General features: G+C 37.3%; 1 protein-coding gene across 3 annotated transcripts in view; it reads right to left on the bottom strand.

The window, feature by feature from the left end:
- LOC111862247 (nephrin) overlaps positions 1-17,288 on the bottom strand; it is a 601,827-nt gene that overhangs the window by 59,178 nt on the left and 525,361 nt on the right. For all 3 annotated transcript variants that reach the window (XM_023847459.2, XM_023847461.2, XM_033750600.1), the window contains exons 3-8: positions 14,557-14,736; positions 12,525-12,677; positions 9,056-9,253; positions 7,764-8,054; positions 6,214-6,513; positions 4,926-5,062 (exon numbers count right to left, since the gene is read on the bottom strand). In XM_023847459.2, the coding sequence (XP_023703227.1) occupies positions 4,926-5,062; positions 6,214-6,513; positions 7,764-8,054; positions 9,056-9,253; positions 12,525-12,677; positions 14,557-14,736 (1,259 nt within the window). The remainder of the gene's footprint in view (positions 1-4,925; positions 5,063-6,213; positions 6,514-7,763; positions 8,055-9,055; positions 9,254-12,524; positions 12,678-14,556; positions 14,737-17,288) is intronic.

Raw genomic sequence — 17,288 nt, 5'->3', positions numbered from 1 at the left:
TCGTAGCAAGAAAGGAATATTCGTTGGATACAACACAAATGGCTACAGAATATGGGATCCAAATACTGAAAGGACCTATGTCTCCAGAGATGTGACATTCACAAGTAAACCTGTGACAACAAATAAACAAAAGGAAGTGGAAAGAGTGACGGATCCAGAAGACAAGCCAAATACTCCAGATCAGCAAGATAGCTAAATGCAGCAAGAACCCGAAGCTGACAACAATGAAGAAGAACCAACAGATACTGAAGAGAATGAAGAAAATGAAAATGCTGACCACAAGGATAATGGAAGGAAAAACAATGGACAAAACAAACATGGATATGCATTGAGACCAAGAAGAAACATTCAAATGTACCGAGACTATCACACAGAGAGTCAAAAGGAGCGTATGCTCACCTATACATATGGCGAGTGCATGGAGAGCGAAGACAGCGAGAAGTGGAAGAAAGCCATTAAAGAGGAAAAGGATTCGCTCTACCAAAACAAAACTTGGATATACGTAAACAGAGAGAAAGGAATGGTCAAGAAAATTCTGACCAGTGAATGGGTTTTCAAAATAAAGGATGATGGAAGACACAAAGCCAGACTGATTGTGAGAGGATGGCAACAAAAGGAAGGGGAAATAGATTTCAAGGATACCTTTAGCCCAGTTGTTGACATGAATTCTCTTAAGAGTACTGTTTGCCATAGCAGCACGTAAGAATATGGACATGCAAACCTTTGATGTGAAGACTGCCTTCCTGTATGGAGACCTTGAGGAGGGAAACTACATGGAGATACCAGAAGGATACAAGAACACTGGCAAGATATGTCTCCTGAAAAAGGCATTATATGTCCTAAGACAAGCACCATCGCAATGAAACAAGAAGTTGACAACCTTTCTAAAAGAAGGAGGTCTAAACCAACTAAAATCTGACCAATGCATTTTTAAGAATGATGCCAATAATTTGTTCATGGCCATTCATGTGGATGACGGGATAATCATGGGAGAGGATGAAAGACAAATAGAGGAAATTTTGCTGAAACTGGAAAATCAATTCCAGATAACAAAAACCACAAATCCAAAAGTTTATTTAGGAATACAAATTGAGAGGCAACCAGATAGGATACATATCTCTCAAACCAACTATGCAAGCCAAATGTTGGAAAAATACAACATCCAAGAAAGTCGAGAAATGAAAACACCCATGGCCACGAACCCACCAACAAATGACGAAGGAGAAAATGACATAAGATTTCCTTACAGAGAAGCTGTAGGAAGCCTGCTATATATGACTTCTAAAACCAGACCCGATATGGCATTTGCTGTAAATGAGGGAAGTCGAACTTTCGGAAAATCCTGACAAAATAGCTGTTCAGAATGTGAAAAGGACCCTTATTTATGTGAAAGGTACACGAGATTCAAGAATAAAATATACCTCACCTGACTCCGAAACTGTGAAACTGGAAACATTTAGTGATGCTGATTATGCAGGGGATAAAGGATAGGAAGAGTGTAACGGGATACGTAATTATTTTGTCAGGGGGCCCAATATCATGGTGCTCTAGGAAACAGAGTATTGTTGCATTATCGACCACTGGGGCCGAATATATTGCAGCAGCTGAGTGCTGTAAAGAATTGAAATATCTAAAGACGTTGATAGAGGAGTTGACAGGAAAAAGGGTGGAAGCTGAACTGTGTGCCGACAATCAGAGTGCAGTCAAGCTAACAGAATCTGGACAAGTAACGCGTAGGTGTAAGCACATAGACATTAGGTATCACTACATAAGTGAACAATTGAAAGAGAAACTGTTCTCAATCAAATATTGTAACACTGAAACTCAAGTGGCAGACATTTTAACAAAACCGCTATCACCAGAGAAATTTACCAAGTTTAGAAACATTATACTTAAGAAGAAATAAGTCTGATTTTGACAAGACTGAGAAAATTTTAATAACATGTACTAGTTTTGTAATCTGAAGACCAAAATTACTAGGTGTTATTCAATTTAACTCTGTATAACAGCTAATAATGTTGACAACATTTTGAAATTAAGGAGGAAACTGAGAAATATATTGATAACATTTTGAAATTAAGGAGGAATGTTGAGAATCTAGTAATGTAAAAATGTTCAAGTTGGTAATAGTGATCTATATTCATTTGTTTTTGTTTTGTATTATAATAAAAAGTTTCTTCTCATCCAATATGGCTGTCAAGTGATATGTAAGCACGACACAAAGAAAATCAACAAGGAATGCCCTGAAATGATGAATACAGAATCTATACCAAGCTGCTGCAACTGCACCCTAGTAGTAGGAGAGAAACTTCATCCAGTGTCATATCAGGGCTGCAGCTATGCAAAAGAAGTACAAAGGAGAATAGCATAAATAGCTGTCAAGGGATTCTCTGGGTGTACGTTCTTCTCTAAGTTCACCTATTAAGTGCAGTCCTATGCAGCTGCACTTTGTAAATACATGCTACCACAGGCACTACCGACAGATGGGAAAAGTGTGTGTGGCACCCTATGAAGCAACATCTGCCACAGCAGAAAATTAAAAAACAGGTCTGTCAGTACAGACTTCTAGTCTCTCTACCAGTGACATGTTATAAGTGGCCATTGTAGTCCAACAGATCATGACAGAGCTCAGTGAAGCTCTGTAAAAGAAAAAGGTCACTACAAAAATAGTACTGAACTTAATGCAACAAAAGAGCTGATAGAGTTCATAGGCTGCTCAAACTCATAGCACTTCATGCAAATTGCACTTGGAGGCAGCACTATGAGCTCAGCAAACAGCTGCAAGACATACACCATGTATATAAATGTGGCTCTGTTCTGAGAGATGCACCTCAAACCCCATGAGATGTTCTGTATTCCAAATTAGAACTTTTATCAGACTGACTGCTTCCCTGAAATAAAAGGCAGAACTGCCAATGCAGTGAGATAAGGATTTCCCCACAATCATGTAGACCTGCCTCCATTTGTTTCAATACAAGTCACAGAGGTTTCCATACTGATTTGCACTAGTGAGGTGCTTTTTGCAGCCATCTGTAAGTCACAAGGCCATGGTTGGAATGATGACGATATCATTGAGCTCTTAAGCTTTAGACATAAGTCACTACTGGCAGCAGATCTGAATAATAAATATCCATTTTGGAATAGCATATTTTCCAAGTCTTCAGGTGTGAAACTACTGAATTTATTGCATATAAATGAGTTTGACTTTTGTGCACCACAATGTCCCACTCATTACTCTCCTGCGGAAAATGGTGACATGCTCGATATTATTGTGCGCAAGAATGTTCAGCAGTCAGAAATCATGGTCTCTGACATTCTGGACTCAGATCACCTACCATTCATTTTCTGCTTAATGGATCCTGTTAAAACTAGGAATCTTTTGGACCCAGTGGACAAATTCACAGATTGGGCGTGGTTTCACAACCTGGCCTCTGAATTAATTTCAGCTGAAATCCAAATTAACTCGGATGAAGAAAGCGATAAACATGCCCACAACTTTACTGCCTCTGTAGCTTCAGCATATAGGCAGGTTATTGACATGAAAAATTACGCTCTTAAAATTTCAGTGCCTACAAAACAAGTTATTCCACACCACTGGAAATTTCCCAAGGTACACGCCCATCCACAATTTGCACACAGCTTTCAGACATCCATATGTATACAATTATATAACAAAATTCTGCACAAAACAGGCAGAAAACATACAAAATCATGAGAATGAACATGTTCGCAGCACAGGATGAGGCGATGCCATGCATAGAAAATATATGAACCTTAAACTCGGTGGCGGTCAAGATTACAAACTTTCAAGTAACTAAGCTTCTGTTGTATCATAAGATATGTAAGATAGACATTATCTGCTTTGCAAAGCCTGGACTGACAGAGCACCTGTATATGGTGAACAAGGAAGAATTTTCAATAACATGCTATATGTGCAATATGTACTCTTGAAAAGGTGAAGCGAAGCTTAGTCATGAGACAAACCCATCCTCTCATCAGAGATGATGTTACATAAGGACTATGGTCGCAAGGGTGCAGTTAAAAGAGGTCTCTTGTTGTGATTCTCGAGGGGTTGGCACCAACTGATTAGCAGTAAACAGCCAGTAGTAAAGTGACTTTGAGTTTAACTTTGATGCAGTTACATCATCAGACAACACTGTGATATAATGGCTGGAAGCCAGAAAAGTTGACACAGACTTCAAATTGCCCGCTGCTAGATAACGGCTAAATAAAAAATTATAGTTGCAATAGATTTGCCTGCAACAAAAGAGGAACTGTTGGAAGCGGTATTTTCTGTGCAGTCCAATCTGAGGATATAGTATAATGAGTCTAAATGAGAAAAGTGGTTCACTGATGAGTTAACTGCAAGTCAGCTGCTGTACAGTGAGGATGTGAGCACCGAAGTAGAAGAATCTCCATTGTTAGCAGCCATAACATAGCGATGCCTAGTGAAGATAGTAACAGAGGAGTGAACAGTGAAGACATAACAGACTGAGATTTAGCATGTGCTATTTTGATTTGTGAAGTGTGTAAATCAGTGAGGCTGTTCAAGTTGCTTGTAATTATAAGTTGTATGTGTTAAATAGCCGGTCACGGTAGCCGAGCAGTCTAAGGCATGCACTGTCTTCGCTCACTCGGAAGCCGGGATCGTGGGTTCGAATCCCACTCAGGGCATGGATGTTTGTGTGCGTTTTTCTGTGTTTGTCTACAGGTAGAGGCCTTGCGACAAGCTGATCACTCGCCCAAGGAGTCCTACCGTATGTGTAAGATCTAGTAAACCGAAGTGAAATGGAGAGTTTCATGGAGGTAGGCCTAGGCCCAAATTGGGGCTGTAGCGCCACAGAAAAAAAAAATGTGTTAAATAAATCCAGATACCAGTCCAAATCCTGTGTCTAGTCACTAATACATGACAATACATTACTCACTTTCTTGTCATTCTTGTACCATGTGAGAGTTGCGAGGGGATTCCCACCAGACGAGATGCATGATATCTTCTGCACTGTGCCAACTGCAATGCTTGTTGCCTCTGTGTAGCCATGAATAATTGGCTGACTTGGTGGATCTGTTTGTGAGAGCAGCAGCATGTCACAATTGTTATTAATTTTATTCTCTTTGGTTCATCATCATCATTTCAACTTTGGCTTCAAATATGACATATTGATCAGTAAGTTATCCCTGTCACAAAATTTTAATTTCTTAAAGCTAGTCTCAAATTAACTAGCCACAAGATATTACCTGACATACTAGCTAATTAGCACATTAAATGAATGACTGACTCCATAGTACAAGGTTTTTTTTTGGTATGATGACATTTGTGTACATGGTCATAAAATTCAACACTATCCCTGATCCTGGGCCGCACCATAGCTCAAGCGGTTAGTCTCTGGCTTCCCACCGCGGCTGCCCGGGTCTGGTCAAGTGGGATTTGTGGTGGACAAAGTGGCACTGGGGCAGGATTTCTCCGAGTACTTCGGTTTCTCTTGCCAAGCTTCATTCCACCAATTACTCCACAATCACCCTCACCTATCATCTGGGGCTGGTACAATAGGCCAGAAGTGGCCGCAATACAAGGGACTTAGTCCCACCCCACTAGCAATAAAAAAAAAATCCCTGATCCTGAGAGTCCATAAAATAATGAAATTAACAGGATCGTTTAAATTCTCTTTTTCATGATTCATTTGAAAAACAGAAATAATTAAATTTAACCCTTTCATTGAGTATGATAAAATGGCGAAATTATAACATACTGAGCAAGAATCACCATTAAGTGTGGTGACTTTAGTTGCATGGAACTTCTGGGTATGATGAGCTAGAAAGCTGACTAGCTGAGTAACTATTAGCATCTAAAACAATACTATTGTCCACGGAGTTAATAGTCATATTTTGCTCTGCTTCAGGAAACCATAAACTTTATTGGAAGCAATATATGTTTCACTAGTATTAATTAAGACTGTAAAATTTGGCAATGAATCTTCTCTCAGGTAGTTTCTAATAGAACATTTTAGCAGTAATAGTTCCAAATACCTATACCTGCACTATGAATATAACTTGTTAAAACCCCTAAATTATAAAATCTTATTTCAACCCCTGGGATTTAAAACTCCTCTTCCTGTTTGAAATACTTTAAAATGGTCATGTCGAACTTCTTATGATTTTACATTATATGTAATTCTCTAAGAGAGAACACAAAGAATCAGCAATAAGGATACGTACAGAGTACATTGATAGTATGGGTGCTGACAATGTTCTCTGTGAGCTGCATGTTAATGCCGTGACATATCACAACCAATGATCTCTTGTTGGGTGCAACAACTGCAGTAATATTTGAAGTTGTGATCCAGCCCCCTTCAGGAGATACCACAGTGCGACTTGTTGCATTTCGAATATGTCTGCCAGCTACAAGCCATTTGATCTCCGCAGGTGGGTTGCTGTTGGCTGTTGTACACGTGAGGGGCACAGAATCACCTATCCTGGCCTCTGTCGGACCTGAGATGCTAACCTGAGCTGGAGCAACTGCGTGAGCAAACCAAGAAAAAAGTTTTTCAGCAAATATATAGTTGCAGCAATGAATGAGCAAGCTTGCCCCTAGTTCAGTAAACAGGAAGTTGAGATGGAATCAAAAATGTGTTTTCTACTGCTCTAGCTGTGAGTATACAAAATCTGGCATGGGGACAGACCATAAACATGCCTATAATATATAGAAAGTATTGTTAGTGAGTCTACAAGCGGCCTCCGTAGTCTAGAGGTAACGTTCCCACCTCATGACTCATGGTACGCGGGTTCAAACCCGGCGGAGGTCGTCGAATTTTTAAGGTTGGAAAAATTCAGGGAACAAGTCCTCTGGGAGGGACTTTAAGCCATGGATCCTATGTCGTAGCTTTACAGCACGTAAAAGAACCTCATATCTCCAAAGGAGATCACTGAGCCAAATTCAAGGACGTTTCCCGCCCAACAGCAGTCTCTAAGGCCTCTGATAGATGGGGGAAGCATTATAGATACCGCCAAGCCAGTTGAGAACTCACTGGCTCGGTCGGGACTGATGGTACACACCATTATCGGTAGGGTATAGAGACTGGTAGAATATCATAGAGGGAAGCACAATGGACCAATAGTGGTCTAAGTGCATGGGGAAACCCACCCTCTCCAATAACTAACTAACTAGTAAGTCTACATATACAAACATGGCATTAATGTAAAAACTGAGAATATATTCGAAAATTTAATATACAATCTATACTCCAACGAAATCTTCTTCACAGAAATTAAATAAAATAACAATAGTAAGAGTACTACATCTGTAGCACTAGAAATCTATGAAATAGAAAATTGAGCTCTTTGTAAGTTCTGCATGAAAATTCTTGTGTAAATAAGCCCATTGTTATTGAGTGTATTGGGTGAATGGCAGTGACTCCAGCAGAAGAAGTATTTGTGATTCTGCTGATGGCAGTAGTTGTGAGATTGCAAATTGTGTAAATGTGAGAGCGAATGTGGAATAAATTCGCTACATCTAATACAGTATGAAGTTATTTGTCACCATACATACCCAACACATGACAATATTATACAATAATGTTAATTTACTTTCACTTCAAAGAATGATTTGTGTCTAAGACAGTAGTTTCTTACAGTCATCTTTCCCATTAGATTTTTTGTGACAAAATATAAATGTCACATATATATGCCAGCAACTTAATAGTGGTGGAATGAGGGAAGCTTTGAAATTCTTTCTACTGTCATAATAAAGGGCAAGGAGGGATACTCACACAGGACTGTCAGCTGTATTTCAGTTTTGAGAGGCCCCTGGCTCATGATGTTGGAGGCCTCACAGCGATACCTAGCTTTGTTGTCTGTCGCATCAGCAGTGAATGTGTAGATGTTCTCTGAGACCCGTCCTGCTGTTCGGTATGCCATACGGATCTGCTCACCATTCTTGTACCAGATAAGCTGTGCAGGAGGGTTTCCACCTCGAGATTTGCAGGTCAGCTCCACTGTCTGCCCACGGCGAATTGTTTCTCCCTCTGTGTAGCCTTCAATGTAAGGTATGCCAGGTGGATCTAAAGAATAACACAACAAGAACATTTTCAGCTGACATTAATTTCATGCAGGTCCAATATCATATAGTCAAAACCTCACCTATATTTAGAACAGGTCATTATAAGTTGAAAGTAAAGATTGATAAGGCTATATTTTCCAGTACTTTAGGATTATAGAGTTATTGGACTGCTGATGTTATAAAACTGCTTATCTGCAAAGATGTATTTAAACTTCCATGAAGATTGCCTGTCCAAAACCACTGGAAAAAAGTGCCGCTTGAGACCAGACGAAGAATGGAGTTTTGGCATGACAGTGGGTGAGCACACTTTGTGATATGTGAAACATAATTTGAAGGCTGCCTAGTTACCTGAATGAGGCTGCAGGTGTGGCAGACCCAGAGGATGTACGAAAAACCTTGTTCATGCAACTAAACCACAATGACAGCAAAGCAAACAGGCCACATTCTCAATTCTGCAGTGCCTGTCAGAAATGGTGGCACCATGCTTCACACAACTGACTGTCTTTTGAAGAAAGCAGGAACTTACCTAACAGAGGGTTATGGCCACCTTGAGCAATTGCCATAACGAGGTACTGCTTCAATAAAAGTTATAAACCAATAAGATTGTTACAGAAGGAGGCGACCACTTTGAGCAGCTACTGTAATAATTTACTCTTTCAATAAAAGCTGTAAAACAGTGAACTTTCTTTTTCTGCCTGTCTCATTATCAGCCTGAAACATGCATAATTTCTTTAATATCATGAACAGGCAAAATGGTCTCTCTTTAATTTCAGCATGTAATAACTTACCATGAATGTGAGCAAAGTGCTGGCTTTTTACACCATGTGACATTCTGTACATTGTATATTATTACTTTATTTAAAGATATATCACCTACTCATGTAATATATGATGAGATTAAAAATAAAAGGCAGACACTTACATTAAGAATGTGGGAAGAAGTCATGGTCTATTATATGTGTATTCTAATATTTAAGCTCAGTTTATAATAATCTCACTTACATAGCACACTGAGCTGCACAGTGACACGGAGAGGCATGTCAGGGGGCAAAGCCTCATGCCGAGCTTCACAAGTGTAGCCCTCATAGTCGTCCTCTGACGTGGGCTGCAGTTTGATGCGACTCAGCACATTGTAACGCTTAGCATGCCTGCCAGAACCTGATGGTTCATTCACCTCTGTTGTTGTGTCCACACGTTTATCTGTTGACAGAAAAGCACACTTATAAAATGAGATCTTAGAATGACTTCACTTAAAGGTTAAATTTATTTCTGTGAGTCAGTTCTGCCTAAAATATATTTTGGCATTAATTTAACATTGTCTCTGAAATTAGGGAGTATATTCATTCATTCATTCATTCATTCATTCATTCATTCATTCATTCATTTATTTGCATTCTGTTAATCCATACAAGGTCAAACCAACCTATGGGATATTGACCCTGTCAAGATACAAATATAATATAAACATAAAATAATGATATATACATACATTCATAAAGAGCACAATAAGGACGTAAAGTAAAACACAGTATTGCATAACAGCAGTGTCACAACACATTTTGATCAAAGACACAAAGCAAAACACAGTATTGCACAACAGTGTCACAAAACACAGTTTGAACAAATACACAATATAATAGTGAAGACAATGAAACATGAATGAATTGAACTTACAGTGGGAAGACCTCCCACAACTAATCAAAATGTACAAAGGGCAAGAAATATAAAAAGAACCACATTCATTAGGAAGTTAATTGGTAATATTCATCAATACTATAGAATGCATGTTCTGTAAGGTAGGTTTTTAATGAAGATTTGAAATGCTTAATATCTTTAGATAGCATTTTAATATTTAATGGCAAGTGGTTATAAATCTTACTTCCAGAAAAGAGTACTCCTTTCTGTACAGATGATAGATTTGTAGAAGGCAAGTGTAAATTGTGGTTGTAACGAGTATTAATATCATGAATATCAGAATTAGATATAAAGCAACTTCTGTTCTTGATGACAAAGACAAGTAGTGAGAATATGTATTGAGACTGAAGTGGCAATATTTGTAATTTTTTAAATAATTCACGGCATGAGTCGTATCTACCTGAACTAGTAATAACTCTTATTATTCTTTTTTGAATTTTAAAAATACTGTCACTGAGATAAGAATTACCCCAGAAGACAATACCGTAAGATAGAATAGAGTGTGCATAGGAATGATAGATCGACTTCATTAAGTCTAAAGACATAAATGGTTTTATTGCCCTTATTGCATAACAAGCCTTATTTAGTCTTGATGACAGTTCAGTGATATGATCCTTCCATGACATTGTACTATCAACATTTAAACCCAGGAATTTAGTACAATTAATATTGGTAATCACTGAGTTAGAAGATATTATTTGCATTTTTATTTCTTTATGTTTTTTTAATAAGAATTGCAAGAAGTGTGATTTTTCACAATAATAATGATTTTTGCTGCAATTTACTTCAACAACATAAAACTGCAATCCATGAAAAGTTGTGTCACATTTTCTTTATAAGTGATGACATACACTGTCCCTTTAATGTGTAATGAATTCTTCACCTGCTGCAGTAATTAGACAAGAAAAAAAATTGATGGGACAGGCAGTAGCACACATGTCAGGGCCAAGCAATGTACATAATTAAATATTGAATATGGAAACAAAATTTTATTAGAGTCAAATGAGGTAAAATTCTTGGGTATGACACTGGATAACACAATATCTTGGAAAAAACATATAGATTCAATTATAGGTAAATTAAATAAAGCCTGTTACATAATTAGGAAAACCAAACAGTATTTAAATACTGATGCCCTCAAAATGGTGTATTACGCCTTTTTCCACTCAGTAATGTCTTACGGTTTGATTTTTTGGGGAAATAGAACTCTCAGTATGTGTGTTTTTAAATTGCAGAAGAGAGCTGTTCGAATAATGGTGGGAGCTGGAAACAGAGATTCATGTAAAAAAATCTTTAGCCAATTGAAAATATTACCACTGCCCTCTCAATATATATATTCTTTGATGATGTTTGTAGTTAATAATATGGATTTATTTGCAGAAAATTCAGATATATATACAACTGTAACAAGAAATAGTTCAAATTTGCATCTCCCCTCGTCAAATCTAACAGCATTTCAGAAAGGTCCACAGTATTTTGGAATCAAAATTTATAATACTCTTCCACGCAAAATAAAACAGTTATCCAAAATCAAAAATCGATTCAAGAAAGCACTATTACAATTTCTCCATTTACATTCATTTTATGGTATTGATGAATTTTTTTATTACAGGGTTAAGAAGATTGATAATTGATTTCATTGGAATTATATACATCATTAATGAAAAGTTAAATTACAAATTTTATAATTTTAAAATTATGTTTACACAAATATTTTAACACGTAATATATTTTTTGTAATTATTATATTTAATTGTTATATTGGTCTATTGTCTATATCCTGAGTCTTACGACCTTGTAAAGGATTTTTGACATGTAAATAAATGATGATGATGATGATGTTTGAAAACCACATGAGAGATCAGAGCATAGTTCACAGGATAATACTAAAATGTATCTCATGGAAGAGGAATGTGAAAATATGAAATGGAATTAAGCAATGCAGCAGGCAGTGCGCAACTGCCTGTATGTATGTCAAGCCCAACTGAATATACTAGCTTTAGTCTTACAGATCTGAATGGGCAAGAACTGAGTTTTATAAGAGTGCAGGAAAACATCTTTCCAATTGAGCTGAACAGCATGAAATATTATGGATATACCATATGTTAACTTCAATACAAAATGATCACACTTCACAATGTGTTTAAGGCTGCAAAATTTACATTTTCTCACGGTCTTTTGTTGTTATTTCCTGCCATATGCATAAGTGAACTGCCATTCAGTTTCTGTACACACAATTATGAAGTTCACAGAGGAACTATAATATAGAGAAGTAATTATTTTTAATAATCTAATGCACTGATTAATGGGTATGGTATATCTTAAAGAGGACTTTTCCATACCAATACTGACAGGCTGGCTAAGTTTGCTTAGTATGAGAGGACAGTAATGACATCAACCATGGTAACATGCAATTAACAAAATTAAGACACATTTGTAGAATGGCACAATTTCATGTTAATCTTCCTGTAACTGTGTGCAGGAATGAAAATGTGCTGCATGCAATTTGCAAATCATTACCAGTTAGAACAGAGTTAGTGTTCTGAAAGCAAGCACATTTTACATCACCTACATGCCATGTATTGAAATAGATTATTATTCTGAGGATAGTATGTATTATGTAGTAACCGACTGATGCAGTGAAACTATATTAATAGGTCATAAAACTAATATTATGAATTTGACATGAATATGGAACACAAATTTTCGTTATTAATTGATAATTCCTCTGCACTGCATATGATTGGTTAAAAGAAATTTGAACTTGTTCACTCACCCAACTTCAACTCCACATTGCCTCGGTACCAAACTATTTTTGCTGCTGGCTTTGAATTCTTCACTAGACATTCCAACTGGTATTCCTGGTTCTCTCTGATCTCAATCTTGGAATTAGGTGCATGATCAACAATCTCAATAGAGGACGGAGGTGCTGCAACAATAAGTGACATCATTTTATGACTACTTTAACTTCTCTGCTTTGAGTCGGAGCAAGTGCTGGGTCAGAACTAAAGCCCCAGCTGAGCCAAGGTTGTGATAATATGCTGGTAAGTCACACTATCACTCTTTTCAGGGGGAGTAGTAGATGGCTATGGAGCAATAATGAAATGGCTAATGGCAGTATTTTGAGAGAAAACTGGCCTAGTGCCACTTTGTTCATTAAATATCCGCATGAACTGCTATGAGATTAAATCTGCCAACCACCTGAGGGAATCTACATCCTCCACATATTATTGTAAGGATGATTAAATTAAGGAGGGTGAGTGTAATAGAAAAATTCAAAATATGTGCCAAAGATAGAGGGATTTTAATTATGGGAACCTTAAATCCAATTCTGCCATTACAAGCTGAATATTGTGGAGCAGAATAGCAGAGCCTGAGGCAAAGCCTGGGACAACTTTACAGATTTACAATGAGAGAGAGAAATGAGCAATATGAGATGGAAAGAAAGAAAGAAAGAAAGAAAGAAATTGACAAGCATGCAGAAAGTTTTATCATAGGAGTGATAATTGAGTGATATTTCAAAATGCTAATTTCTCAAGGTTACATGTTGCTGGTAGCATGGCTGCTAGAGGAGTTCATCCTGAGGGTGAACAACACATATGTGAAACAAATTACAACGCTTGCAGCCAAAAAGGAAAGACACATCACAAGACACGGTATACACAAAATATAGGAAAAACGACTCCCATAGTGGAAGAATCATACAATACGCGAGTTTGAATTAAGACATATAAGATGATAAACCTTAACAAGTTTTAGTGTATACAAATTTTATTATAGTTGATGAAGAATGTACATTTTAAATAATTTTATGAATGACACATGATGGCGAGCAATGCAATAGCTTAGCGTAAACAACGCAACTGAGGATGGCACAGTGATGCCGAAACATGTAGTGAAGTGACATGTGAGATTGAGTGCACTACAAGACAGCCAATACATACATATCATGGACGAGAATCAGTACAACAGGACGCTAAAATACAACATTATGTGAAACAAAGTTACTGCAAGATTGCCCACCAGCTCTCCAGACTAATCTATATGCTTTATCTCAGTCATCAAATAGTATTTATCATCCAGCTGCAGTCAAGAGATAGCAACATGAAATGCATCTCTGTAGTTTTTAAATTTAACAAGAATTAACAGCAATATGGCAAGCAACTGATTAGGGTTCCAAAGAATTAGGGAGTGTCAGTTTACATACTAATTACTTTACATTGAATTATTAGCCATCTTTAATACATCACAATACTTTGTGTAATACACATGTTGTTACTTTTTTCTTTCCTAAAAGTATGTTAAAAGTTGTATAATTCTGAAAGGAATACCACCTTACAAAACTTTAGAACCTTACACCTACTTTTCTTTGCAATTTACAATTCAGACTATTTGTTACTGAAGACAGAAACATATTTTTGTCAACAAAAAATTTAGATGCCTTGTTGCTGAGAAACTGTCTGATATGCTATTACAGTGAAGCCTGTCCCAAACATGTCTTCAACATGCTGAAAGTTGTAATTTGCCCATATTCCAGTACATATAATCTGTATATGACCACACAAATTATAAGGTAGTCTGCACATGTTAAAGGTCAGAAATTTTAATGGATTGCCTCTTAGCTACAATGTTGTGTTTCAAAGTTCAAAACCAACAGATTTAAAGAATGTAAGTGGAATAATCTGCTGTTATAGAGCATCAACATGTATGATAATCAGAAACTAAAGAGGAGAAATAAGAGGAGGAGGTGAATAAATAGAAATATTGCATAAAATAGCCAGTATTTTGATAAATGCAAGCACACTCACATATGACGCTCAGCCGGGCATTGGCTCGGATTGCTTTGTTGAACCTTGCTGGACCAACCTGACACTGATATTCTGCATCATCACTTAGTGATGCATTGACAATCCTCAGGTTGTATACACCATTTCGACTATCACCAACTACTGAATAGCGTGGAAACCCAGGGATGATGGCACTGAAACCTTTGGATGGAAAAGACACAATCATAAGTATGTGTTTCATATCCTAAGAGACTACAGACAATATTTGAACTTGCACTTAATTCAGGGTTGAATTCAGAAAAAAGGCTGAAAGGTGGGTTATTTTGGATTCTGGTATATTTAATTAAGCTAAGTTATATGCACAAATGCAATGGCACTGAAGAATATGATGATTACAAATGATTAATTGGACAGGAATTCCTAGCAAGCAATAATAAAATATTAAAGTTATAATCCTTAAAATACCTTGGAAGCACTGAGGAAAATTACAGAAACACTCGGTCAATATATCCAGTGTCTGTGCCAAGGAGTTTGGTACAAGAGAGTGGTGTAGCAATCAACACCCTTCTCCACGTCAAAATCTACATGTGGCTGGAGCAATATTACTTTACTTTTATAAGTTTGAAGGTTCTCACATGGTGATCATAAAGAGTTCTGCCTTTTGGGATATAACACCATACAGTCTGCTGAAAGCCAAAAAAACATTTTGGAGGAACATATCAATGCCTGCTTCATGTTGGATTTTTGTTTTTGGAAGTGATGTCCTCAGAAACGTCAGATGACTTTCAACAAGCTGTACAGTGTTGTACTCCAGAAGAAAGAAATCTGTTTATAGAGTGTTTGGTAATAAAATTCATGACGTTTTAGAATAATTTTTAATAAAGAATATAAAAAGTAGAGTATTTTTTTGTAATATCATATTTTAGAGTAATGGGTTGGAGAGACAGAGTTCTGGGAATACATACCAGCTATAAGTAAGGAGAAGAACTGTGCTTAATAAAGTGTTCATACAACTGAATTGTGGGTCTGTGTTGTCATGGGAACTGAGAGTGGTGAGGTAGCATCACCTGCCCTGCAAGTGATTTTCATCCAAAGGAAATATCTAGATTCATCTTGCTGTAAGGAACTGGAAGGAACCACATTGCCTGGCCTGTGCACACAGCACTTGGGCTTTCTGAAGTCTTTGGGATGGGGAACATTGTGGTTGCCCACAGACATTCTAGAATTTTACCTACCGTGACTTTGACTATAAAAAGGGAGCAGGTCAAGGAAGGAGTGACTTTTTAAGCTTCCAGTTAAACAGAATGCACTTCAGAACCTTCAATAGGAGGTCAGTTCACTGTAGAACAGAGCAGTAAACAATTAGGTAAGTCACACATATGATTTGATGTTAAATACGTTAATATATAAACTAATCAATTAGTCCTTTACAATATCTCAGTTATGCGTAACATTTTAAGTGATCAATGTATGTTTATTATTATATGAACTCTCAACAACTCTCGTATCCATCAAATGGTAATTTTATTACACAGTTCCGACAATCAACAAACCGCGAAATATAAAAATGTGAGACAAAATTAACTAGTGCATAAAAATAAGTCCTGTGACATACACAATGCTAGAGCAATTAACTGGACCCTGCCCTGACCCAGCTGTGGGCTAATCTCATGAACATCAATTGTGCACATTAATGAATCCATCACAATAATGTATGAGTGAGTTCAAAGAAAACCCTGTGAGAAACAGGCCGCAACAATTGAATTATGAGTTGCATTATCCAACTGCGAGATGTCGGCAATTGATCCTGTTTGGAAATTACATAACTCATATGATGTTCTTTTTTGTGGCAGAAACAAGCACATGAGGCTGAAACTAACCGCCTGCCTAACATAGTATATAACTCGATGGTACATGCGCCACATATTGTAGTAAAGTGATTAGAATCCCTACTTCACATTTGGGAGAATGGAATTTGGACTTTGATCTGGTCACAAGCTCTCTTGAATGAAGTTTTCTGTAGTTTCCACCACTTACTTACTCAGGAAATATCCTGGAACGGCCATTACGGCATCCTTCCTTCCCAATTCATCATTAACAATCATCCTGCTATGCTGTGCACTTAAAAAGCATAATTAAAAAAAGTAATACTGGAACATATCAGACACTATCGTGAATTAGTTCAATCCAATTCACATTTTTAAACCTGCTCGCCTGCTAGATCCATTTTAATGTGACTTCTCACTCCAATTTATTGGGAGCCAGCATAGAGAAGTTGCTATAGTGACTAGTTAGGAGTTGGACGGCCGAGCGGTTGAAGTTCAGGTCCCAGAAGGAGCAAGATTTTTCTCCTCTCCACATCATCTATACCGGTTCTGGAACCCACTCATCCTCCTATCCATTGGTTACTAGGTGCCCTTTTCTCAGGGGTAAAGCAGCCGAGGCATAAAGCTGACCACTCACCTTCAACAACTCCTGAGGTCAGTAACACTTGCATCTATACATCCAGTCCCACATACATCTTCATGGCATAGTCCTCAGTTAGAGACACAGGAACAACTACGTACCTCCAATGCTATGTTCTCATAAGGGCTTCTGACAGCATTTCGTAAAAATTTGTTGTTTCTCCACTGTATAATGCAATTGTAACTCAAATCAACCATCCAGCTATAATACAGAGCCTTCACTAAGCATCCGGCAATTAATCAAGTGGACAATACATTCCCTCCTTTTATAGAAATTGAGATTTCTTC

Source organism: Cryptotermes secundus, unplaced genomic scaffold (assembly GCF_002891405.2).
Source record: "Cryptotermes secundus unplaced genomic scaffold, Csec_1.0 scaffold3, whole genome shotgun sequence".
Taxonomy (NCBI): Eukaryota; Metazoa; Arthropoda; class Insecta; order Blattodea; family Kalotermitidae; genus Cryptotermes; species Cryptotermes secundus.
The sequence above is the reverse complement of the archived record's forward strand: the minus strand, read 5'-3'. Positions and strand labels throughout refer to the sequence as shown.